The sequence below is a fragment of the Xiphias gladius genome, chromosome 23 (genome assembly GCF_016859285.1).
Source record: "Xiphias gladius isolate SHS-SW01 ecotype Sanya breed wild chromosome 23, ASM1685928v1, whole genome shotgun sequence".
NCBI classification, from domain to species: Eukaryota; Metazoa; Chordata; class Actinopteri; order Istiophoriformes; family Xiphiidae; genus Xiphias; species Xiphias gladius.
This window is the reverse complement of record NC_053422.1, coordinates 20,765,725-20,792,978: the sequence shown is the minus strand read 5'-3', so window position 1 is coordinate 20,792,978 and position 27,254 is coordinate 20,765,725. Positions and strand designations below refer to the sequence as shown.

The 27,254-nt window shown below is 39.4% G+C and overlaps 1 protein-coding gene across 13 annotated transcripts in view; it reads right to left on the bottom strand.

Annotated features, from left to right (window-relative positions):
• gria1a (glutamate receptor, ionotropic, AMPA 1a) overlaps positions 1-27,254 on the bottom strand; it is a 65,391-nt gene that overhangs the window by 8,772 nt on the left and 29,365 nt on the right. For 9 of the 13 annotated variants that reach the window (XR_005706563.1, XR_005706564.1, XR_005706565.1 and 6 more), the window contains exons 9-13: positions 27,089-27,199; positions 22,488-22,694; positions 21,247-21,692; positions 3,680-3,878; positions 2,874-3,121 (exon numbers count right to left, since the gene is read on the bottom strand). Coding sequence is in view for 6 of the 13 variants with exons in the window: in XM_040119647.1 (XP_039975581.1) it covers positions 2,874-3,121; positions 3,680-3,878; positions 21,247-21,692; positions 22,488-22,694; positions 27,089-27,199 (1,211 nt within the window). In the remaining 7 variants the exon portion in view is untranslated. Of the gene's footprint in view, positions 1-716; positions 826-2,873; positions 3,122-3,679; positions 3,879-21,246; positions 21,693-22,487; positions 22,695-27,088; positions 27,200-27,254 lie in introns of all 13 variants that reach the window. The other 4 variants (XR_005706568.1, XR_005706566.1, XR_005706569.1 and 1 more) reach the window with 1 other exon arrangement.

Below are 27,254 nucleotides of genomic sequence, written 5' to 3'. Positions count from 1 at the left end.
GACACTATAATTGGAGATGATTTGGATACAGAAGTCTGTCCACAGATGACAGTTTCCTTTCAGTGGCACCAGCATACAGATTACTATGGTAACTAAACTATCAATATTCAACCCATAACTGCATCCTGGTGAATAGAAGCCCATGTTGATTAATTTAGAACTATCAGCAGAAACAAATGCAAAATGAGGCTTTTAATGTTTTAACTGTAATGGCTCAAATTCACAGTAGGTTTATGTCTTTAACAGGCTCAGAGGAAACTGTGCACCAACTACAGGTGGAGTGCTGAAACCATATGTGTCCCCTCATCCAAAGCATCTCCTAAATGGTTGCTCTCTCTCTCTGGTGAGTGTGTGTGTGTATTTCCTATAGCTGAATGGCCGTGGACAAAGACTCTCTCCATCCACAAATCAGAGAAAGGTAGAATCTGCAGTCAGAATTTGCATAAAAGAAGTAAAGCTTACAGCATTTACCAGATTGTCTTTTCCCTCGAATCAGTGTCAGTTCTTCTGTGCAACAACAATTTAGTTTGGTGACATTCTGCCTTTCTCACCAGCGGATTCAGAAGAGTCTCTATCCCCAACCTTGAGTGCACAACACAGCTGTAGGGAACACATGTATCCTCAGAGCTGGTAAAACCTCTGAATTCTTTCTCAGCCCAGTAGACTCAGACAGAAAGAAAGAAGTCAAAGTGTGTGGACATGAATGGTCTGGAGACCTGCAGGCCATTGGTTAGTTTGGTCAGCTGGTTCGAGGCAAGCAGATGTCAGGGAGGCTACTGAATGTTAGGTGGGATGGGGTAAACAGTCAGGCAGGCATGGAGGTGGCTGGACATTGTACATGTAAGAAATGAGAGAGCACAGAATATATAGAGAACATTAAACAGACTGATCAGAAAGTGTTCTTTGAAGACAGTCCTGTAAAATGAAGAGTTATGTCATTTGGGTGTTTTTGTTTTCAAAGTGCTACTTTCAATTAGGCCTGCACTGCAATAAAAATAATAGAACATATGTATGTATATTTTCATATATCCAGTGGGACATTCAGATCTGTGGTATTGGTATTGGCCATAAGTGACCGAGCCAAATTATAAATAATAAATGCATTATAATGTGAAGCTTGTGAAACCGAAAGTGCTGACGTTACCATTTGCAGCCGGCAAATTTAACCAAAAACTGACATGAGTATAGTTTTTTTCTTAACGTACAGTTAAGTACATAGGAATTATCCCATGCAATGAGGAAACATTTTAAATTTCTGCAATAGAGAGAACTGGGATTAGGTATCTGACTCAATATCTTTAGAGAGAAAGCCTGATATTCACACTCTCTGCAAATTGATGTATTAACGATGCATTGCAGGTAGAATTGAACCTAACTCTTTGAATTCGCAGGACATTCACTCATGTCTGATTCCAGGTGAGCAGCACCATTAGTCAACTTCTACTTCAACCATAAAAACATTTGAAGCATTCACATTTCCATCCTTCATACAAAACGAATATTTGTTATCTGTTAATGAAACTCAGTATCAGACATCCTTGAATGGACAGAGTGGCAACCTGAGAATAACACACATGATTCAGCTAATAATTAACACAAAGAAAGGGAGATATTGGGGCCCATCCTTGGCAGTTCAACACTGCATCCCATCGCTACATTGTAGGTATAGACCAATCTGACGACATGACTTGGGAGCAGAATTTTCACCACTTGTCTTATTACTAATACAGCACTTACTTGCTGTAAGAAATCCAATTTATATGAATCGGATGAGGAGCCTTTGAGTAAGGCATAGGAAACATTTCCTGACAGTTTTTCCTGACCTTTGGCTGTCAACCAAGGTGGAACGGTGAATGAATCTTTAGTGAGTTTGAATGAAATCTCCCCATATGTCTCCTTTCATTAAAATGAATGAGGCCTATTAGAGATAGATTAAAAGCTTCAGATGCCACTAGCTCCTGTGCCCTCTCTGTAGTTGCAGGAGAAATATGGATGGGAAGTTGGTGAGGGTGTTAATGTAATGTGAAATGACAGCTACTGCTCTTGGACATCAATGGCAGAAGTACATCAAGTATGAATTATCATTCATTACATCATTTATCACATTGAATGTTGCAAGTATCAATTCCACTCTGCTGACTTCCCGTTCAAGGTGTGAGCCCTGGCATAAGTGGGAAAGTGGCCATATGGGATGTGGTCCTTGTAGCTGGGATCCTGCTTCAAAGGCCCTCCTGGTTTGTGAGAGGTACATTTACATTTTGTATGTGTGTGTGTTTGGGCGGATGCTTCAGTTTCAAAGCACACCGCATGTAACCAGCCACCAAAAAAACTCTCATGAAGAAAATGTAATGAGAGGGCTGCAGGAAAACAAGTGTGGGACATCTCATAGTCCTACTTTACACTCTTGCTAGTGCTCACAAGTCAGCTATGAATAGGCCAGCTGCATACATACATATGCAGACACCAAAAATAGATGGCCTTTACTGATGAAAATGGGCATGATGAAGTTGTAAATGTCTGTGTGGTGTGTGTAAACTATGAACAAAAGAAGAAAAAAGTTCAATGAATTATTGTCAAAGTAATTGCATGCCTTCTACATCTGTTTAGAATGAACTCAAAATATGAACAACATAATACTAATAAAGACATCTTATGTTATTATGATTAAAAAAAAAGATACATAAATGAATCAAAATGCATGAAATTAAAAAAAAAAGAAAAAAAAAAAAGACGAAACTAATCAATCCAAGCAAATGCTGAAGGAACTTTGTTCTGTGGACAAATGAAAAGGTGACATATGATGCTCATGCATGAGCGCCAATAAAAGCGCTTGAAGGCTTTTATCCTGCCATGCTGCAGTGGCAGGGGTTTACCTGAGAGGGGAGCCCTTGGGTGTGGCGATGCCATAACCTTTAGAGTCCAGGTTCCCTCCCACCTTCATGGTGTCGCAGGGTTTCCTCTGTTCTATGTACTCGTTCATAGTGGACTCCAGCAGGTAGGCATACTTGCCCTTGGACTTCCTGACCCTCATTACACCCTCGTCTGTGGTCTTGACAAACACGGACGGGTCAGCCGCCTTCATGTAGGACCACATCTTCTCAAACACAGCAATCTTAGACCTCTGACAACCAGAATGGAAATGAGAGAAATGGAGAGACAGAGAAAGAGACAGTGTCAGTGGGAATACTATATAATCTATTTTCAAACTGTATAATACTGTGTTGAAGTAATATTCTTTACAATTTTCATTAAATCAAGCCCCTTTTTTGGATTCTATTTATGGTCAGATTTTTTTCAGCAATAGCCACCGAATGTATTTATTTCTGTAATGACTTGTCTATATATTAGTATTCATTGTTAGTAGTGAAGTCCACCATTCCAGTGCTGGATTAATTGCACAAAGGATCCACAGGAAATGATGCATGCATGTAATCCAACATTGCTGTTTGTAATTTTATCCCATTGATATCAGCTTTGCTGTTTACTGTTCACTCTCATAAACATTGATTACTGCTAACACAAACCCAACATTAAATATTGCTTTGTGTTTAAAGCGCTCAACTGCCAAAACACAGGCTGGCTTTTACTGGGAAGCAGTCACAAAAAATGTATTGCATTTTGACAAAGGTTAGCGCTGACAGCAATTGTTTGAATAAATGTTTGAATGTTGTTTTCTCACCCTGAAGAACTCTTTGGTGGAGCCAGCATCCAGCGTTCCATAGGCGATTTCTGTCTGCTTGGCCAAATCCTCAGCACTCTCTATAGGAGACACCATCCTCTCCACTGTCAGGAAGGCAGCCAAGTTGGCAGTATAGGATGAGATGATGATAAGGGTGAAGAACCACCACACGCCTCCAACAATGCGGCCTGACAGAGAGCTAAAAACAGAAGGACAGGATGTTTGGTTGGTCAAATGTAGATAGCATGAAAGGCACTGTAGGTTTAAATGATCATGTATACTTCAATTCATAAAATCTTTTTCCCATGTTATTTTTTTCATGATGACAAACAATAATAAGTTATATGTTAACGCAATGACTTGGAAAATAAACAGCATCATTGTATTTCTTTCTGGCCAATTTTGCACACAATCAAGAAAATCAATCTAAAAACCTTGTGATTTTCAAACCATCCAAATGACCTACATTGCATCACACTCCCTCTGCACTCACACACTCTTCATTCCACCAGGCTTGGAGAGCTTAGTCCAATGTGCTAAGGAAAGATAACCAGTTCCACAAAGGCCCACTCAGCTTCCTGCCTGCCAAATTAATCTCACTTTAAGAAAGTTGCCAATATGTTTCATGGAACCACACGCATTTATTGTTGGGGATTAATAGGCAGAGGAGAACACTTAGCCACTGCTCTAATTGCACTTTCAAAAAAAAAAAAAAAAAACAGAATGATTTTGAGCAAAATCCCCTGAGTCAAATCCCTGTCTTTCCTTCCTGCATGTTTCTTCACCTGAATGGAAGCCAGCTAGAACAGCAACAGCACAAATCATGATGCGTTACATATCAGGTCCCCGACAAGCGCGGAGGCACAGAGTGGCGTGGCTTATGCAATGAAAATGACACAAATCTGAAACAAAAAAGGCTTTTATGATTCACCTTTGTGCCATCAAGCCAAATGGAGTGTGAACATGAAGGCGAGATTAAGTGCGGGGGGGAAAAAAAAGGAAGAAGCTAAAACATAATCATTTAAGATGCTTTTCAGATGACGGGTGGATGATGAAAGAGCAGCCGGGGAGCGAATGAAAAGCAAACATAGAATGGATTCCGAGCCTTTGAAAATCAGTTGGGAGACTGCAGAGCTGTCTGCAGGGTGTGTGTGTGTGTACTTTGACTTGTTCACTGATTACTGCTAAAACGGGTGTGGGTACGGTGAAGCTTTGACTGTGAAGTGAGAGAAGCAACATGTATCAGTGAATTTTTAATATTGCAGCAAACTATTCATGAGCAAATGTTTGACTCTCCTGTGTCGGAAGTGACAATTTTAGCTACAGATCTAGATCCAAAAAATTCTGCACGCTGTCAATAACTTAATCTTGCTTTATTTACAACATCTGAGTCCTTGGACCTTCTTCAGGTAGAATTCATAGTGGCAAACAGCACTGGTATCATATATATTTATGTAAACATAGCCCCCCCCGCAAAAAAAACAAAAACAAAACACCAATCACAGGGTACCAGCAGTCCATCCCAGCATCCCTACATATTTCGGTCAGTGAGGTCTGTGATTGCAAATAAAACCCTTCCTGAGCTTTTTATAATTTAGATTGTAAACAAAAATAGTATGTTACAAAACATGAAATATTGAAAGATAAACTACATATATACATATTGATTGGTTGTCCATATACAAGTAGGAATCCGTCAGAAATATACAGTATAGGGTCAAACGTTGAACCAGATAGGTACATAATCATCCAATAGGGAATTTAAATGTCAAAGGATGGATCTAGTGTATAAATATCGTACAACTAGGTATGGGTAACAATAGCTGGTTCCATTTTGATCCATCTCCAAGTTGGTAAACTACCCAGATCTGTTAAGTTCTGCAGCAAACAAATCCCTTATTGAGTCTTTCATTCACAATCCCTCTTTGATGGTTTCTTGTGCCCTTGTCTGACACTACAGGCATCTGCAAATAAGAAACACTGGTCACGTCTACCCACATGTACTAACTCGGGGACACAATTTTTTAACTGACTGAACATGGCAGACTGTTTTAACAAAAACGTTCCAAAGTGTGGATGCATTCCATAAAGGCCAATGAAACATTTGTGAAATGCAATATTTGCAGGACTACAAAGGGAAGAGTGACAAGTCAGTTGTTTAAATATTCAACTATTGTCCATCACGTTACAATAACAACTTGTGGCATTTTTGAGAACTTAAGATGGACAAGTGCTCGGCCTCAGCCCGCGGCCAGTGTTGCATCATATCGTGTGACCCATCAGATTCTGTGACATGTCGCAGTGCAACAGCGACTTTGCCTCCAGGTAACACTAAGTGCAAAGTGAACGCAGAGAATCTAGCCATTTATTTAGTTGACATTTGCTGTCTGATAATTTCTACAGCTGCGCCTTCTGTAGCTGCAGCACAGCAAACCAGTGAGGAGCATACACCAATTTCCCTTACAGCGGAAGGAAAGGGGAATAAGGGCAGGGTTAATAAATGTCACAGAGCAGTGACAAAATATGTGGTGAAAGTCCTGCACCCTTTGAGCTCAACAGAATCTCTGTGGTTTAGCTATAATACAAAGTGAAGTAAATACGGTACATATATGGCATCATTCCCCACCAAACAATATACCTGAAAAGATTTGATAAGTGGATTTGGAACTGGATTCAGATTCAATAAAATCAAACCTATAAGAGCTCTTACCTACTTACAACAGCAAATTTCAAGAATACTTTATCAGGCCTACAAAGAAATATCAAAAGAAGGTAAGTTTTGTTAAATTATGAAAATAGTTACTATTAGTATATGTTATAATTACACTGTAATACTGTGAAAAAAAGCATATTCAAAGAATATAATAATCAATTAGAGCTCCAGCTATTTTCATTCTCAATTCATCGATTAATTTGCCTAGATTTTGCCTAGAAAAAGGTCATAAATAAATAAAAATTGTAGATTTTAATCTCTCTGAGTACATGGTGACATCCTTAAACTGCTTTTTTTGCCAACCAAGAGCCACTTTACTGTCACATATAACAAAGAAACGCAGCAAAATTCTCATGCTACAACCAGGGAATTTTGGTATTTTTGCTCAAAAAATGACTGAATCCAATTTACTGAACAGATGCGGGGGGCTTCACCTACATCAACATAAGAAAAACCAATTATTTATCTCAGCTCACACACAATATCAGTCCAGAATGCTTCTTGTCTTCAGGAGCAGATCAAATATGAATATTACCTGTAAAGTGTTTGAGGACAGACACATTGTAAATAAAGTGAGTATAATTGTTCGACAGTGTGCAGATTTTTTGGGGTTCTTTCACCCTAACTATTAAGGCACTCAGTGCGCTACATCGCTGTTCGAATTGTGTCTATTTACTACTCAGTCCTCAGTTCTCTGAAAAAAAATGAGCAAAGTGATAAACAAAGACCCACCCTAAGATTGGGGGAGAAGAGGAAAAGTGTGTTATGTAAGGCTGAAACAGCGATACAAGTGAGAGAGAGAGAAAAAATGGCAGAGACGAAAAGCAAACTGCATAGTAGCACCAGACGTTGACAAACTCCTTAGCTTTGACTGCTGCTGGCCTCCAGAGATGGCAGTAAACAGCTGTCTAATCCCTCTCCTTCAATCGCCCTTTTTTCTTTCCTTCTCTCTCTCTCCTCTCTTCCCCTCCTTTCTTTCTCCTTTCCCCCCTCCATCCACACTACATCTCCGCTGTGTTCCCTGCCTGCCTCTTCATGTGCTCGAGGGCTGACAGGGGTTCGTTTTCGGCCGAGACAACAATGGCCCACACCTTGGCGCTGACACTGACTCATTCAAGTATGCATGCACACACACAAACACAAAGCCATTGATACAAACGCGCATACACTTCTTTCCTGACAAAAATGTAAGTGTGCGTACACCGATCAGCCGCTGCATTTAAAACCAATTACTGCATTTGATGTTGCGGCTGATCGGTGGAGATGCGTGTGTGTGTTTGTGTTAACAACCAGTTCACCATTTGCTGTGTTACTGGGATGAGGAGAAATAAAGGGGCTGTGTGTGTGTGTGTGTGTGGGTGTGTGTTGCTTCTCCTGCAGCAGTCCTCCTCCCTATTTGAGAGCAGAGCAACTGGCAAACACAGACCTGTTTGTCTCTGTTTGTTTCCTTGTGAACTCGCTTCCTTTGAGCTTCCTTTCCGCTCCTCATGCATTATTGCACAGCAGCCAACCTTGGTGCTTTTGTAAAACATTAACTAAGCTGTCTTATTACAGTAAGGGAAATCATCCAAGTAGCACTGCAATTTCATAGTCTTGTTAGGCAATGATTAATCAGTTATTCACTCTGCCTCTTTTATTGCATTACAATGAAAAGGAATGGTAATGAGAGCGGTAAAGCACTAGCTCAACAGCAGTGATGTATACAGGAATAAAATACAACTGCTTATGCATATCATTAGTGCTGAAATGATTTTTGATAATTGGACAATTTAAATCATTTAAGAAGTAGCTATACTGAATAACTGTTGAAGCACCTAAATCTCAAAGATCTGTCTGTTTTGCTCTTTTCAGAATAAAACCAGAACCAGAATGAAATTGTAGGACATCACTGTGGGCTTTAGAAACGTGATCAAAAATCCAAAAAAAACACTTGGTTGAATCACAGATTATAAGGAAGAAGTATAAAGTAGGGTTTGAGTTTAGTAGTATTTTCTCAAATTTGAATCCAGGACCAAGTTCGAACCCTTTCAAATCCCTTATTGAATTCATTTTGGTTTAGCTGTTAACAATTTGGGTAACGCAAGTTAGAAATGAATACATTTTTAAGATATGGAATTCAAAGAGTGACAATCTAAGAAATGTTATGAAAAGAGAGACGGTCAAAATATTCAATAAAACGTCTAAGTCTCTAACATCTCCGAAGGAGCCAGTGTTCTCCATCATTGTCAGATAGTTAGACAGTTTAGGAGACCCCCTCCGTCCATAGCTTTCCAACATTGGATTAGTCCAACCAACTTCTGTAACTTTTCAAAGTCGACATCCACGCCCCGATTGGCCAGTTGTGTTGAGGTGAGAAAGGATGCTGGGTTTGAACTTCTCTTTCAAGCTCAACTGAGTTTAACATTATGAATGTCTCCTGGAGAGAAAATCTTCACCCTTTAAAAAAACATCACCTCTTCTCCCTCTCTATGTAGCCAGCTTTTCAGTCCGCTCCTGAGGGAAATATCGGGCTCTTAGCCTCTAAAAGTTCCACTATGTCCACCAGTTAGTCACTTACTGTGTCCGTTCTTTTTCTTGGTGCACAGTGGCTTTATCATATTTTGCCAAACACTTTCGGTTAATTTGTTAACCCCGGTTTCTCTGTGTAGAATGAGCAAGATGTCTCACTGTGTGGGGTGTATCCTGTAGTGAGTCCTCAAAACAAGTTCTATGAAAGAAAACAGCTGCAGTCGCGTTTGGAAACGGGGGTTGATGACAGCGGCACGACTGAACCAGAAAAGTAAGCTGAAAGACACTGAAACACTCCATAGAGCTGAGTGAAACTGCAGACTAAGGTGATTATTATCTGTGGGTTATAAATATATTGATTATAGCTTCTTTATTTTTATTTTCCCAACTTGGCAAGGAGTGCGTGAGTATGTTGTAATCTATGTACAATATTTACAACAATTCACAGTAGTGCATGCTTGTGTGCTCAGGCATAACAGAGACCAACACTTTTCCAGGTGTGCCTGTTTTTTTTATGATGGAGAGCAAAATTAATTGGACCGCTTCTCTTTGTCAGATCCAGATCTTTATGCTTTGTTATATGATCTCCACCCACAGTTCGCAGAGATTCTGCTGTAGCACTAAACTCTCATTAGAATTCCCCTGGCTGGCCTTCTCTATTCGATATGGTAATTAGCAATGACTAATGACTTTAGCAAGTGTAAAAAATGAGCCAGTAATGGCCACATTACAATGGATTAGGAATTACAGAGGTTTAAATGAGAAAGAAAATGGTCTCTAATTATGGTGTGATTCTAAGACAAATCAGGGATGGAAAGGGAGTTTTCTGCTACATTGCTTTTTTTTGCTTCTTGGAAATGAGCAAGACAGCTGTATGTTTTTAGTGACTGGGCACAACCACCCCCTGATAAATCTGGTGGGACAAGACTTTTGTCTTTTGAATTTTTGTGCCAGTCAATCAGGAAGACAAAATGAGACTGACAGTGGCTGGCAAAGTGGGGCCTGCAAGCAGAAAGCACGCACAGAAGCAGGAAAAACCACCAGATACAATAAGCAGAGAGGTATCCACACACCAAGTATCGCAGCACTGAGACTGCCCTGTTCAAGGTTACCAATGTCTGCCGATGATGTGCTGGACCTCAGGGATATCGGGTGCAACTTTAGGATGGTTTTCATCTAACTTGGCAAATGGGAGGTTGTGTGTCTCTGTGAATAACTATGTCTCTTCTTTTTCTTCAGTTAAGTATGGTGTGCCTCAGCGGTCAGTTGTAGGACCCATTTTCTTTTCACACTATTCATAGACATGGTGTCTCTTTCCACTGCTATGCTGATGATACACAGATGTACCCGCCCGTTAGACCCACAGACCCTGGAATGCTGAGCTCACTTAATGCCTGCCCTTGTGATGTTAAAAACTGGATGTCTAAAAAATGTTTTCAGCTGAACTCAAACAAAACAGAGCTCTTTATAATATGATCCCAGGGCATGCAAAAAGAAATTTCTGCCCTCTACTGGTTCCCTAGCAGAACATATCAAATCTGTTGCAAGGAATCTTGGCGTCTGATTTGACAGTAATTTAGGTTTTGAACAGCACACCATAAAGTTTGGGCATCATGTTTTCATCATCTTAGAAAGATTTCAAAAATATGGTCTATTTTAACTTTTAAGAGACCATCCTACGCGCCTTCATCTCAGCACATCTAGATTACTGCAACAGCCTTTTTATGTGCTTGAACCAGAAATCTATTGATCAACTCTAAACTGCTAAACTACAGAACTCAGCTGCCAGTTTATTAACCCGAACCGAGAGATGTGATCATCTCATTCCTGCTTTAGCCTCTCTTTACACTGGCTCCCAGTATGTTTGTATTGACTTTAAGATCTTTCTGTAGGCTCTTCATGTACTCTCTCCCTGCTATATCTCTGACCTTTTAGTACCCTATGCACCGGCATGTACTTGGGATCCTCGGGCAGAGGTCTTTTATCTGTTCATGAGACCCGGCTGAAAACTAAAGGGGACAGAGCGTTTGCAGTCAGGGCCCCGAGGCTTTGGAATGATCTGCCTGAGAAAATCAGGTCTGACTCAGTAATTTCTTTTAAGTCCCTACTTAAGACATACTTTTATTGGATATTGACCTTTTCTGATTTTACTTGAGCTTTAAATTTCTTTGAACTGTCTTTTAATCTCCTTGGTTTTATAGACTAAATTGTTTCTAAATCCTTTCTCTTTTTAAATCTGATGATTTTAGGACTTATCTGTTTTATTTTTCTGCCTTGTGAATCACTTTTAAGTTGGATTTTGAAAAGTGCTCTATAAATAAAGATTATTATTATTATTATTATTATTGTTACATAAACATATACATTAGTGTAATAACAGAGTCTTAAGGGTTAGTGCGTATGTGCTGACTATGGCTGAACTGCAGGAAATGTCCTTAGCAACCACAGCTCGCTAGTTGTGAAAATTATGACAGAGTTATGAAGAATAAAAACCCCATGACACCAGTGTATTATTTACATCCACACATCATCAGAAGAGGGAATTTGACACAAAAACCTCTGTAGGTTCAGCCAAACAATAATGGATTGTGTAAGACTAAGTGAATAAATTGATCTTGTCCTGCTGCTCCCATTGGTTATTTCTCCAAAATACATTATAATTCTAAAATACAATGACATACAAGTGGAGGGCTTCTCGATTAGTTATCTATGGAAAGATATACTTATACAGCTCTATAATTATCTTTCCAAGTTGTGTGTACACAGTGTGTGTATTTGTTGACTTATATCACAAAGCTTTTGTTAATTAGTATTTCCTCAACTATGCCTTAGTTGCTTGTATGAATGGATAAAAGTTTTATTAAGCCTCTTGATCCATACAGCCTCCTCAGCGAAAAAACAGCCTGTTAAAAACATGCATAATGCATAATGTGGGCATGTCAGGATAACTAACCAGAATAAAGTATTTATAAATGTGATTACCTTTTTATGTAATTACTGCCTCTATATAGGGATACCTCCCTGAAACCACATGCAAAAGGGCAATTTTGGTTCTCTGCTGTGGCTCCAAAATCAAACTAACCTTGGAGCAGACACACCAAATTGGTTTGAAGTGCAGCACACAATGCAATTTAGTGCACGCTGGGCCACAGGAAACTAACAGACATTTTTTGAAAATGCACTTATCTGACTTACAGTGTGTTTGCAGCTTTCCACCACTTCATTCTGTCTCAGTATTGCTAAATGAGGCTCTGGGGAATGAGAATGTGCCGTGGCCAATATTGTTGCAAAGTGGTAGGTTTATGTCTGATTTTGTTTGCTTGTGCTTTTGTTTTGATGGTCTCATGATTGTTAGATTGTATATTTTTAGAGCGCTTTCATCTTTAAGGGCAAACTAATATGCAGGCTTTTAGCAAGGAGCAAAAAATAATGATTTATTAACGCATTCTCTCTCCCCCTCTCTTTTTCTCCCTCTAAAGGTCAATATTACCATGCCACTGAGTTGAAAAGAGAATATTATGATAATGCTGTTACCAGCCTGCAGCAACCACACCAAAAGCGGGTAATTACACTCGTTTAAGTACGCTATGGAAAATTTGACAAAAGCATTAAGATTCAAAATGCAATGTAATTGTTTAATGCATGTTCGTTTCATTAAGAAGCAGTTGAGTTAAGCGGCTGCTTTGCAAGAGACGTTGGAGTGGTGGAGCATGAACACACAACAATGAAGCCCCCCGCTATTCCAAGGAATTGATATGTTTGAGATACGACTGTCATCTTCGTATCTGTGGCTGAGCACGTGCTCGCTGAATGATATCATGGACGCTGTCTTTGCCTCATGTAACCTGAGATAAGTCAATGCTGGCGAGCTGTGAGAGTGCTCACAACGCGCCCACACACATACGCACAGCCTCTTAGTCACTCCAGCAAGAAAACAGGACTCCAAACACAGATACATCACAGCTCTACACTGAAAATCAATACCATAGGCACACATATAAAGTGACTTATAGTACATTAAATCTGGTTGTTTAATAACACAGAGATGACAGACATGTGCACACAAGTGCAGTTTCACGGACCGCAGACATTTGATGTGAAGCCACACTGCCCTGAAAGAAAGATCTATGTCTCTTTATGGTTGCCATGGCAGCACACGCTGCACTCCAAACAGTAAGGCTGAGCTGAGAGAGACTTTAGTCATCTCACTCCTCCTCCTCTCCCTCTCTCTGTGTTTCTCTCTATAAGGACAAACACCCCTATAGTAGGATAGAAATGCCTTTACCAAAGGAAAGCTCTCATTAGGTCTCCTTTCAACTAACAGGCTATCAGACCCAAGCCTGCTATCTTTCCAGTCAAACTACTGGCAATGTTTCCTCCGGTCCAGGTAGATTTCCCATGTGGCCTTGGGCCTGGTGTGTAATTCATAGTTGCAAGATAAGACATTCATATTCTGTCACAGCTTGATTACAGCAAAAAAACCCTCGCTGCTGCCGGAAACATATGTGTGCCTCTGTGTGACTGTGTTTTAAATGCAGATTTGACAGAGTATATGGCTCTAAGGGGATGGTGTCTTTGTCGGAGTACAAAGTCCGATACCCAAGTGAAATCCTGGGGGGGGGGGGGGCTGTCTGTGTGTGCCTCTCTGTTTCTGTTAGTGAAAGTTCGTGCATGTATGATCAAAAGTTGCCTTCATGCGATTCCCAGATAAATAAAACATAAGTGATGCCGTGAACTAAACTGAACCGTCTCTTTATGAATAAATCATTCTTTCCTACCAAGTCTTCCCCAACTGCTTTGACAGCAACCTACTAACTTCACAGTTATGTAACACAGTGGTGTGTAACACAATCTAATTTCTTGTTGTTAAGATAATAAAACAACAACGTTATACCTAATTGATCTCTGTGTGAAATCCATTATAATTGATCACAAGAATCCACTTGATTCATTCCTGTGGACTTGAACAACAACTGTTCAGCCACTTTCATCTGATCATACAACATATCAAATGACATTACATATACGATTTCATGAACTCTAAAATGCAGTGGCTGAATGGATGGGAGCATTTCCAGCGATACGTAAAGTACAAAGTGCTATGTAAAATTTTGGTGAAAGAAAGAGAAACATATGCTGTGCAACAAGGTGAGCATCTTCTAATAAACATGAACACACATACAGCAACGAGAGGGAAAATTTTCAAAAATAAAATGGATTAAAGTAGCACCTGCAATAGCAGTGCCAAGTTTAGTTTTGAAAGACAACATGCAGGATTTTGCATATTATAGCCCATTAAGTACATATCAAGGGAAGTCGTCTATAACGTTTTTTAGATTTGACAGTATGCAGCCAGTGGTTTCCTTCCCCTGAGTACGCCATGAACAGCAAGTTGAAAAGAACTTAAAACTTGATTGAGATAGATTCTTTCCCACAGTGAACACTTTGTTGTCTTTATTTGTCTAAATTCCATTATTACACAGCGCTAATGGAGCTGCAAGCAGGGACCATTCTGAAAGCTCTTCATGGTGGAGTGTTCAAGGACACTCTGGCATAAAAAATATCACAGATTTTAAATCAGCTTCCGTGCAGAATAGCATTACTACAAGCCAATATTGTACCTTTGCCAAAGATGATGAAATATAAATCTCAAAAATTATGCTTTGCTTTGGAAAATGGTCAACAATAATATAGCATGTAAATATATAACATTTCATTATTAATAGGTAATTGTACAATAAAAATATGAATCAATTCATTTGTTTACAAATTAATTGAGTAATCTATGAATAATAGACTGAATTACAAAGTAATTCATTATTAGATTTTTTTAACGGGCAATTAAAAGAGAAATAATAAATTAAATATGAATACATCAATAAATAGTTAAAACTAAAAACATAAACAACATAAACAGTCAATAAGTACATAATTTAAATATACATTAATGAATTCATAAATAAATGATTTAAAAATCTGTTTGAAAATGCAATTTAAAAAGGGAATCTTAAAAAAAAGAAATTTAAAACTGGAATCACAACTTGAATTAAGAATACAGATTTTATTCAGGCATTTAGAAGAGCTATTTCATTTCCCATTTCATTCACAGATGACTAAATTAATCTGTAAACAAATGAATCAAGTCATATTTTTATTGTACAACTGGTTATTTATTAGTGAAATGCTTTATTATTATGTCTGTCACTCTTATAGTCTCCCATACAAAATCACTGGTGTGGTAATTTAAGCCCTACGAAACCATTTCATACTGTATCTTTGTTTGTTATTGACTGTTGTTACTGTTGCTATGCCTAGGTCAAAGTCTTAAGAGAAATGTATTGGCTATTCAAAGAATTTCTTAAGTAGATGTGTGTATTAAGGCTACAGTGTTTTTGGCCTCTCCTGTTTAGTTCCTCAAAGAGGAAAACAAGCATCACTGTACGACAAAACCTCAGTTTGAGAAATACTGACCCTCCCCAGGTTACCATAATGCACCACATACACAACCCATTATTGAATGATTCTGACCGCCAGACTGAGAAATTGCTGTTGTGGCAGGCAGGATGTGAGTGACAGAGCTGATTTATTTCGGTCTACAATCATGTAACAGGAGCAACACAGGCGCTGAGGAGAGGAGACAACTCGATGGGGCAATGCAGTTAAGACACACACGCACACAATTACACACCTAGGCACACACACATAGATCAGACACAGATCTAAACACCTCAAAACAGATTCACTGGAGGAACATCATGAACCCACACCCTTTTACTCAAGTTCTCTTCCCGCTAAAAGCTCCCAACCAGCAAGGTTCATACGGCTGTTGAGAGCCAAGTCAAAATCCACAAGGTCATGTTTGACACAGGTCCTGCTGAATGTACTGTATATGCAGCTACATTTTCTATACTTTTATTCCTGCTCTTACTGTCAGCGAACAGATAGTTGCCAGTTTTCTAAACTTAATCCCTTTTGCTATCTTTTCTTGCTGCTTTAATAATATATAAAATCAGTTCCTCCGTTGCGATGTTTAGAAGTGACAAGCTAAGACACATTTGATTCCAGATTTACACCATCTTTTGTCCTGCAGTTGTTTCAAAGTAAAAGCATTCCATTGGTGTTTACATCAGCTATGGTCCCATTACATTTTGGAACATAAAAAAGAAAATCAAAGCCCTAGGTTCAGTAAGGGACAGGGAATCATGCTATTTGAAACAGAAAGCAGCACTGAAGCCATGACATGAGAGCCACACGTGATACATTCCTAACCAGACACAACCAATGGGAGAGAGATCTATAAAGGATGGGGAGCAGAGCAGATGAGAGGAGAAGAAGACTGAAAAGAAACAAATTTAGGGAAAAGTAAATGGACAGAAGGATGGATGGATGGACTGGTGGTGGTGATGTTGGTGGTGGTGGTGGGGGGGGGTCACTCTCAGAGTCCACCTGTCTGCAGAGATAAACACAGGGAGGACCCAACAGCATGGACTGGGGCTTATGGGAGGGCCTGACTGACAGTGCTGACATTTAGAAAGAGCACAGTAAACAAGGTCTCACAGAGAATAAATAGCAGGGGGGGAGGAGGCACACACACATTTACGTACTGTACACATAATGCATCATATCGTTGTTTGAATGCAAGCCTACAAGTATGTACACACACACTACACGAGCACACGCACGCACACACAAAGAGCTGCGTGTAAAAACTTGATGCAGAGATACCTTTAGACTGGTCCAATCAAATATAATGCAGCAGACAAAGAAAATGGCAATAAGTGCTTGCTTTTAATAGAACCAGCCCATACACACACACACACACACACACACACGCACACACACACACACACAGACACACACACAAGCTGATCCAGGCAGACAGGGAAATTAAACACGCCTGCTGATTAAACCAGGACAGAGTGGATCATCAGTGTTATTCCTTGGCCTTTTGTCTCCTATTAAATGGGGAAGCATGGAGCATGAAATGCTTTGGGCTGCCTACCTGAGAGCTGAATGCACCTCTAGAAGATTCTCTTTTTTACCTATTATTGATAAAGGCAGAATGATGAGTGGTTTATTAGCACTTGCTCAGAAAGGTCAGCAACTACATAAATAAATTGTCTTTTAGCTTTTTTTATTGTACGATTCTGTAACAATAAGAATAATAAACTATCAGTAGTTGAATGCCTGCAGCCAAAAAGTGTTAAGTATTACATTACAAAATAAAGTAAATAGTATGATTAAATAAAAAGGTAAATATGAAACTTGTATAAACTATATAAATGAACCAATACTTTTTCTGAAATAATTTCAGAAATCATTACAACACAAATCATTGCTATAAAATGTTATTTAATCATTCTTATTTTCATGATAACAGATTTTTATGGGAGTTCAATTTCATTCTATTATATCATTTTTTATTTCATAATGACCTTTTTAAAAATCAGTGACATTTTTTCCCATAGGTCCTTGTATTTTAATTCAAATGTTATTTCAAAACGATACTTAATTTTGTTGCTTTTCATTTTAAATCACTTTTCATGTAACTAGTTAGATTAACCCCTGCTATTGTTTAGCTTAACAAGGCTGCAAATGCTAGCTGGCTACCTACCTAGGCATCTTAAGGACTTATGAAATACTGAACTTACATACAATTTCGAGGTACTTGTACTTTTGAGTATTTACATTAAATGCTACTTTAAATACTACTTTAATACATTTTATAGGGAGCTATTTACTTTACTCCACTACATTTATCGGACACCCTGATACCGTTTAGACTAAGATTTTATACACAAAACATATGATTAGCTAACTCAATCAGCCAACAATAAAGTACTGCTTATATGTAATTCATCAATAAAAAGGTTCCAGTACTATAATAATATGTCACTCTTACTTCTGTACTTTTATGTAGGTAAAATATTAGATGCAGGATCTGCACTTGTAATGTAATGGCATATTTTTATAGGATGGCATTGCTTCCTCCACCACTGCAAATAAGCGATGTGCTGCTCATTTTCTCAGAATCTATTGTTACTGTTCAAATACCTAAAATGTTCTATTTGAAAACCTTGAGACATACTTTCACACAATTTTTAGCCCTAATAGAATCCAGTATTCTGAAGACAAAAAAAAAACAAAAAACAGAAAGGACCTGATGCTGCAGCTTTTTGTAAGACCCACCTTTACAAAAACACACCTAAATGAGCAACCGTCTTAATTTGATCATGTCTAACTTATGGGACTTAATATCCATTTTATGGAGGTTGTCTTGATAATAACGTATAATGACAGATAGTTCTTGTAAGATTCATCCATAAAACCAAATTATAAAGTCTAATTAAATACTTGGAAATGGGTTTAAAAAAAAAAAGTACATAAATACAGGTTGTTAATGAGCTTAGGCCAAACAAATCTAAATAAATGAGAAAACACTTGCATGCATACAGTACAAGAACAAAAAAAAAAAAAAAAACTAATTCTCTCAAGTCCCAATAGCCCAATGAAACTGTACACTGTGTTCATGTGAAACCCTGACAACAAAATACGTGAGGTTAGGAGCACTATTGCATTCATCTGACAAAACACAAGCAATAATATTAGGCTACATGTCCTTTTAAATCTAGCAGAGGAAGGGATAGCGCTTTAGGAGATACATCAACATGCACCGCGGTGTGTGAATATGCGCTGTGCTAACTAGAGCAACTAGGTCACCCAAATTTTCAAGGGGAAGATGTTTCCTTCAGGGCAGAATTCAGTGGGGTGAAACATTCACTGTGTTGATTTTCAAGACACCAAGCAGACTCCGCCATGACTGCTTCACACGTTAAACGACTTGTGGTGGTGTTTTTTGTTGTTGTGTTTTTTTAAAGCTGCCATACAGACTCCCAAACAGTGTTTCATTAACAACACGAAAGGGGACAATGAGAGTCACCTTGGAAGGACGCTGTAAGTAAAGGAAGATATTTGACTCAAGTCCTTGGAGGATATGAGCCCTTGAAGCTGCCACCCTCATTGATGACCCTAAGGAAATCTTCTGTTCTACCTGAAACCTATTTAAAAGGGAACATACACAAGTACAGTTCATGTCTGGGTGCACTCAGTGTGGGTTAAGTATTCCAAAATACTTCAAGCAAAAACTGTTGCTGTTACCTGGCAGACAAAACTCAACATATGTTTCGCTACTAAGTCACATCTCTATTTATTAGAAGGTAAATGGGCCAACATCTTGTTGCAGTTATATTACAAGCAATGATGAAATATGCCTTACAACTGGTTAATTTTGCATTCAGCGGTAGCATCAGCAAAGGATTGCTGCAAGTACAGGAATGATCTGTTTTGTCCTTTTAAAAAGTCAGTGAAAGGTCTTGCATCAGGAGAGATTGCGTTCCCCCGAGCACAACAAATGCAGATACTGTACAAATGTATGTGAATCCATTAGTGGTAAAGCACACATACAGTAACATACACACAAAGTCACACGCACAAAATGTGTGTGTGTGTATTTGTGTGCAAAGAGAAACGACAGGGAACGGACGATTTGCAGATGCATGGTGACATTCTCCGTCTCTCTGGAAGGCGTACAAGGAAATCAATAGTTATTGGAGATGCATTTTCTGCCTGTAAGAGAAGAACACTTGGACAATAGGATTCATCCTGCATGAAGCACAGCTGAGTCTCGAGGCAGAAAATAGTAAATATCAAGTGAAGGCCTGTGGGAGTAGGGATCCAATACCAACATCATGTACTGATGAGCACCTACATGGTCAGCATGCAGGCCTGTAAGTGCAGAGATTTTTACCCTTCTGATATTTGTGTAAGGTAAGAGCAAAGTGGAGATATATTCTGTAAATGTCACAAGATGGAAGCCAAGATAAAAATTGCACATTGCTGCAATTTCTTAAACCTTCAGCCATTCAATCAGGGAAGGTTGACTGAATACCAGTGCTATTTCTCGGTAACAACCTTCTAAACAAATGATTTCATTCAGACCTGGGAGCCTTGAACCACAATATGTCTCCTATTGTTGGTCACTGACCAGTTTAGATGATGCAGGAGTTGCTTCACCCAAATGACCAAAATTTGGGTGGAACTGGAAATTGTAATTACTTTTGTACTTTCTTCATAAGGACTATTTCTTTAGACTAGTTATGAACCCTGCAGAAAACTGTTATCAGTGTGTTCTGTCGATCATCACAGTAGCCACACATTGTTTCTGGAAACAGACCTGGCTTCAGGATTCTTCTTAAATATCATTTTCAATCCTGTGAGCAACACAAACAAAATTTCATTCACCTCAATTGTGCTGGGGTGGGCTCAGAAATCTTAAAGGATATGTCCAAAAAGATTTTTTTTATTGTATTTTGTATTTTGAGAGAACCAATGTTTAAAGCCATACTCTGAGAGTTAGATTTAAAAATCAATACCAAAGCAACAGCATCAGCCTCTCCATCTTCATAGTATAGTAACGTAGATAGTGTAGATTCATTATGCATATGTACACCAACACACTGACCTTACATAAGATATATGTAGCCTAATGTTTAAAGAGACAAGAAGCTCTGTGTCTACCCATGACCTAACCTGTCTCAGCTGGTTCAGAGCTAACAGTGATAACACTGACATTATCTTCTCATCTCCTCCTGCTAGTCCCTATGGAAAGCTCAGAAAGTCAACCTCAGTGTCTCTAATTTCAGACACTTAATGAGATTTTTAATTGGTGACCTTTTGAGAATGGTTTCATACCACAGCTCATGAGAGCACTCAAGGGGAGCCAACACATACCACTCAATAGTCACACCAGGATTCTTCATAACAGCCTGTCAAGGGTCTGATACTTTCCTTTACCCACAGATAGACAGATAACTAGATAGATAGATAGATAGATAGACAGATAGTTAGGCAGGCCGACAGATAGATAGATGGATAAATAGATAGATAGATTTGGATTTTAAAGATTGAAATCATTGGAGGGAGCTACCAACAAATTATTCTAGTTGTAGAAGTTCGTGCCATGTTTATACCAGCACAGGAAATGTCTAGAGGCAGAAGAATGAAAACACAACACTCTGCAACATGATCACATCATAAACTCCCTCTGCTGCTCATCACCAAACTTTTATCGTTGCTCAAGTGACTGGCAAAGCACAAAATCTAAATAAATAAAGCCCAACTGAGTTGCACAAAAAACCAACACAGCATGTTGAAGCGTTGGTGTGGTAGGCAGAAATATATTGTACGTAGGTGGTGCTGAGTGTCTCTTTGTGTACCAACAAACAAAAGAAGGGATTCAAAGGACTGTGGTTGCAGTGCATCAAAATTTGTGCCCTCAGTTTCTTACCGTGGGGAGATATCGCATCCCTGCTGCATGAAGGCGCCAAGTGAAAACCAAAGGGAGTTGAAGATGCCAAACTCATTGGTCTGCTCAGCACTCATTTGGTTGGTGTTCTGCTGTGTTGGTGTCTGGCCCTGCTGCACCCCATTAGAGGCAGAAGCTTGGGTGGGAGTCTGCGGCTCACCTCCCTCCTCGTAGTCCTCAGCGTGCCACTCGTACGGGCTGAACCGGCTGACAAGGAAGAGGACGACGCTGACACCAATGTAGGCAAACACTATGCACATCCAGATCTCGTAAGCCAGTGGGTCCAGGAATGAAAACACACCAGGTTTGGATTTGGTAGGTTTCTTAATCATGATGGAGATACCAAGGGACATGAAGGGCTTGGAAAAGTCGATGACTTCTTCACGGACCAGGGTGATAGTCAGAGGAGCCACAGCCACATCTGCTTTCTGAAGAAAGAAACCAAAGACAGACATATAAACAGGACACATAAAGGTATAAAAACAGAAGTACACTGTAAAAGCACAGGATTGTGCAAAGCAGAGTTCTTTATCAAACTAATATGGCAAGATCATCTTTAGCAAAAACATCTTTAGTAATAAACTTTATAGTTAAGGCCTTTTTTGTCCCGCTAGCTGCATTGCTCTGGGAATGCCAACGTCGGTCAGCCTCAGCTGTACTTTGTGTTTACTACTAATTAGCAAATGTAAGTATGCTTACACGTTAAACTAAGATGGTGACCATGTTAAACACTATACCTGCTAAACGTTATTGTAGTAGCTGTGTCACAGTGGGCGTGTTAGCATACTGACATTGGCATTCAGCTTAAAGCACCACTGTGCCTGACCGCTACCTCATAGAGTAGCTAGCATGGCTGTAGAGTCTTAGTCTTGTTATGTTATTGTAGCAACCTTTAAATTATTCTCAATGTGTAATTTTTTCGTTGCAGAAAAAAAAGATAATCCTGGTGAAATCTGTTGCAGTCAATCATTCTCAGCTTCCCTGTCTTTTTTTTTTATATTACCGCTGGGGTATTTTAAAACTCTACATATAGTGTTGTTAAATACTGCAAAATAATCAAGGCAGACTACTAAAATAAAGTTGCAAGTGTGAAAGTCCAACTAAAAGTGCAACTAAATTTAATTGATTGGTTTTGGCTTTTCACTCTTAAGGCATTTGACTTTTAGTAGATTATGTTTGTTTTCCAGCTTTAAATGGGCAACACAAATCTCTGTCCAACTCACCCCATATACCAGTTCGCCCACCATGCCGTTCCACATCTTGGTATCGGGATCTCGGGCTCCGTACTTTCCATCTGAAACAATCTTCAGTTTGTACTGGTAGCCCACATGTTTGGCTATCTCTGCAGCCAGTTCGACTATGTAGCCCTCGTACTTATCATTCCCCACAAGCTGCTCATGGTTCTTCTTCAGCATCACATAAGGAGACTCCTGTCAGATGTAGGGTAACCATAAGTAAAAACAAATTCTTTTCCTCCACTCTCATCAATTTTACTTCCGGTGTCAAAAATCACATACATCTCAAAAACAACTGTTTTCTAAGTAATTAAGAATTTCACTAATGTGAAAATAAAAACTACACTGATACGCATTTTCTCGAAACAAGCTTTTGTGACTGTAAGTAACATCACTTTTACAGCAAGACAATGTTTTAAGCCATCTAAGTCAAAGACAGCATTATGGCTGATAATAAAGCTTTAATATTAATAATACTATGTGAACATTTGGGAAGATATGTTATGGATGCATGCATTTTGTGCATCAATGCAATTCATCACCCCCCCCCCCCATTTTGGAAAAAAAAAAGAGCCAAAAATATAATAGTTGCTGTGAAAGGTTTGCAAGAGAAGCTAATTCTATGAAATTACAAGGTATTATTTTGGCTTTGTTCCTTGCAGGTATGGTGTGTAATTCAAATACAAAAGGTACCTAAGTATGATCATTACAAGAAGCAGTGCCACACTGAAAGGAGTGTTGATAGCATGGAGAGAGCGGAGGAATTGGACAGGGTTATTAAAACTGAGGCGACATCGGATCGGAGAGGAAGAAGTGTGTGTGTGTGTGTGTGTGTGTGTGTGTGTGTGTGTGTGTGTGTGTGTGTGTGTGTGTGTGTGTGTGTGCGCGCGCGTGAATGTTTGAGCCATGAAGATGGCGAAGCAGTCACTGCTGACCTCTGCTCCAGGGCCAGGCTGTTCTCCTTGTTATATCACACTGACATTTGTAAATCTCAGACTGATTGGGTGTCCTGAGAAATTACAGCTGACATGACACCTGGGGCCTCACTTTACTTTCAGAAAAATGCATTTCGTATTGAATTTCAGTCAGTCTGTATTGTCCACCAGCACTACCAGGGCCTCAATTCCCACAAGTTGTTATGTGTGCCTGCTTTTAGCTAAAGCTGTGCTGAGCTGAGCAAATCCTGCCACCATATTTCATCAGGGTCTAGAGACGGAGTGGGGGGTTTCCTCTACGTGTTACAGTTATCTGGGTTCTCCTGCTCTTTATGGTTGAGGTGAAGGTAATCATTGTTACACATGGAAAACCGAGGCCCACTGGCAGAGAAACAGCACCTCGGGGAGAAAGCGGAGAGAAAGGTCTGGCATGCAGCTCACTGACAGCCTATGCACTTGCACTAATAGTCACAAACAGTGACACACATACATGTGAACATGAATGTGTGCCCTTACACACACACAGACACACTGACACTTGAACACAGACACACGAGTGCGCATAGAGATACGGCATGGCATAAGGAAGGCCCTCCAGGACTCAGTCTCATTGACCTCGAACTGTTCCACTGAGATCAGATGTCACTCAATCATGTTAACTGTAGTACAGACACACATACTGTATATTCACACAAGAACACATTTCAAACACACATTATGTGTACAAATATAAACACACGCAATAATAATAAAACAAAATGCATGTAAATGAGTATGTTTGATTAGTTTTACCTTTGGCAAAATAGTAAAAATCAACCTGTTTTTAAGTTAGTTAAGTTAAACAGACCTCAACGGAGTTTTGAAAATTACACAATTTGGTCTTGAATACCACCATTTCTTGCTGAAAGCCTATTAAAATAACTGCACTTGTTTTAATAGTTGCGAATAGTGCAATGAATAACAAATTCTAGCATGCTAAAACTACAACTCCAAATTCCATTTCTGGTCGGGTTTAAGTGTAAAGCCACAAAGCTTGAGTGCTCCATCAAACATGTTCTGCTTGACTCCTCCAGATCTCCTGTTAACTCTGGCTTGGTCTATATGCACAGGCTGGGACAGCAGGGATTGTGGGGGGAGCACGAAGTGATACCTTCACGTTGGCAAAACAACATTCCTCCTAAAGCGATGAGTCAGTGGGCACAAAAGTTACAAGGTGCAAAACTTCTGCTGCTACCCTGCAGCCCACTGTTCACACCTTATCTCTTCTCCAACGTTCCAAGACAGAAAACCAATTTATCTTCCTTGAAAAGGGGACACTGATAGGAGATTATGTTAGAGAGAGTTATTTTAGGTCCGCACTCTTGAGAGACTGCAACCTTTGGGTTTAAATGAGGATTTTCATATGTTTTTAAATTTGATGCCAACAGACTACATGTTACGTTTTTTCATTGTAAACCTGATGCACTTTATCAGTGTCTTCCAGTCATTTTTTTGTCAAATGAACGTCCACAGTCCAGTCAGATGAATTCAAGTGCCCTTTGACTGAAATTAAATGTGTTCATTTGAACTGATTTTAAACTGGATATTATTTAACACCATTGATATTTAAAGTGGATATTGTTACAAAAAAACGTATACAATAGAACTGTCAGTGTTACGTTGGTTTGATCAAGTCTACTACTACCAGTTGGAGTGGCAGAAGCGATCTCTTTCAACTATTTATCCATAACTTTTAGCTATTTCAACCGTTTATCCACTACATTTATTCAATTTTTAAACAGTTTTTTTTTAAATTTGCTTGCTAACTATTCCTCACACAATCTCATTTTCAACATGTAGTGTTCATTTGTTACAGCAGACTCAATGATGGCGATATATACTTATATCAGATCAGAATTTCTATCATTTCTAAGCAACTGAGCTACTCTACTGTCTAATGTCAGAATGGGGATACTGAGCAAACGATGGTGTGGTTAGGTAGTAGCCAGCCCTGTTGTGTGTGTGTAACATATTTCTATCTCTTTGTTATCAAATTAAATCAGGTATAAACAAACTCTGTGAGCTATGCAGCTCCTTCTTTAACCAGGTGACCTGATTGTATGAGTGTTAATGCTGGGGTTTATTTAGATTCAACTACTCACTATTTCAGCCATTTTGGCACACATTTGTTGACTTGACCAAATCTTTCCCTCATTTGGGAGAAACAGGTTTAGTCAGAAATTCCCCATGTCTTAATTAAAACTAGGAGGCTGACGTGAACAGTTATTCCCATTTGTGTGCTTGTATGTTTGATATGGCAGGAATTATTTTGTTTGGCTGTTTCCTGCTGATGCCACAAGTTCCCAGACTGAAAGCTTTCATCTATAAGATAAGATAATACAGTGCTTTTTCCTATTATTCTCTCTTGTGTCTCAGCTCCATGTCCTCCACCAAGCCTTTATCTGGCAAGCCGTGAATTTCTCTTAAGGGAAGCACATAGCAGAAATCCTTTACCCCATTAACCTCTCACAGAGGAGAGGTCAGTGTGTGTGCAGGAGATCAGCTGCACACATACACTCACCTGCTAGACCTGAAGTCTCCTGCTGAATATCTAAAATCAGGTAGTGTGTGTGTGTTTGTTTTGTTTTGGTTTTTTTTACACATTTCGTCTATACATTGAATTGCTATGCCTGTTCTCACTCCAACAAAATTACATGGTGGCAGTAATTCCCAGAGAAAAAAGAAATTCACACTTGAAAAATACACCACGAGTAAAAAAAGAACCAGTGCCGGGCTCCAGGCATCTATAGACATGGTATATTCTCTGATACTAAATTTTCAACGAGATGCAGACACTGACAACATCCTGTACCCGCAGAGATATACTACCATCCTCTACTGTATATCGGCCAGGAATAGCCAACTATGTCCTTTCTTTTGAGAAAATGTCAGGATAAGATAGCTGCCATGAGAGTTGGTCGGATTGACTCTTTTCTTCCCTATTCTCAAATCCAAGCTCCTACACAGACCCTGCCAGCTCCATCTCTGTTATATAGGCCAGGACATTCAGCACAACCTGCCCAAGTTGTGTTGAACAGCCTGATGGTGACATCTGAGCCAAATAAAGACCATGGGAGGAGAGAGAAATGAAGGACACATCGACACTTCATAGCATCAGAAATAAGTATTCTCCAGTGCTTATAATGTATTTTATACCTCCGGTGCTATTTAGGACTGTATAACTACTTATATAACGAGGAATGCACTACTGGAGCCTTCCATTGTAATTGTTCTTTCTTGACATGAGGTGACATTTGAGGTTGTGTTGTCCTTGTGTTGTCTTTTAAAGTCATCAGTATGCCGGTAAGCTAGCGTACCCGGGACAAATTTCTGCACTTGCACTGTACTTGCCGAGCAAAGCGATTCTGATTCTGAGTCTGAGCAGGCGCCAGTCAGATGGAGAGAAGTTAGCAGAAGAGAGCTGAGAAAGGAAGGAAGGGAGGGAGATACAATCACAGATGTCTGCTAAATTCTTTCAGGGGCCTGGACCTTAAGGAACTCTATCATAAAAGAAAATGAAAAATGTTACTCTGACTTTCTCTGTTTCGGTCCCTCTCGTCTCACCCGCCCCTCCGCCCCCACAGCCCTCAACCTCTCTGTTTTACTCAGACTCACCAATATAGTGGTGACAATGTAAGTTCTGTTCTGCAGGCCGTAAGTGTCGTTGCTGCCTCTCATGAAGCTGGCGGTGGTCACATACTTCTCATCCTCGTTCCAGTAGCCGACCTAAGACAAGGAGAACGTGTCACAATCGAGGGCCTGTAATTATGAAACTGTTCAA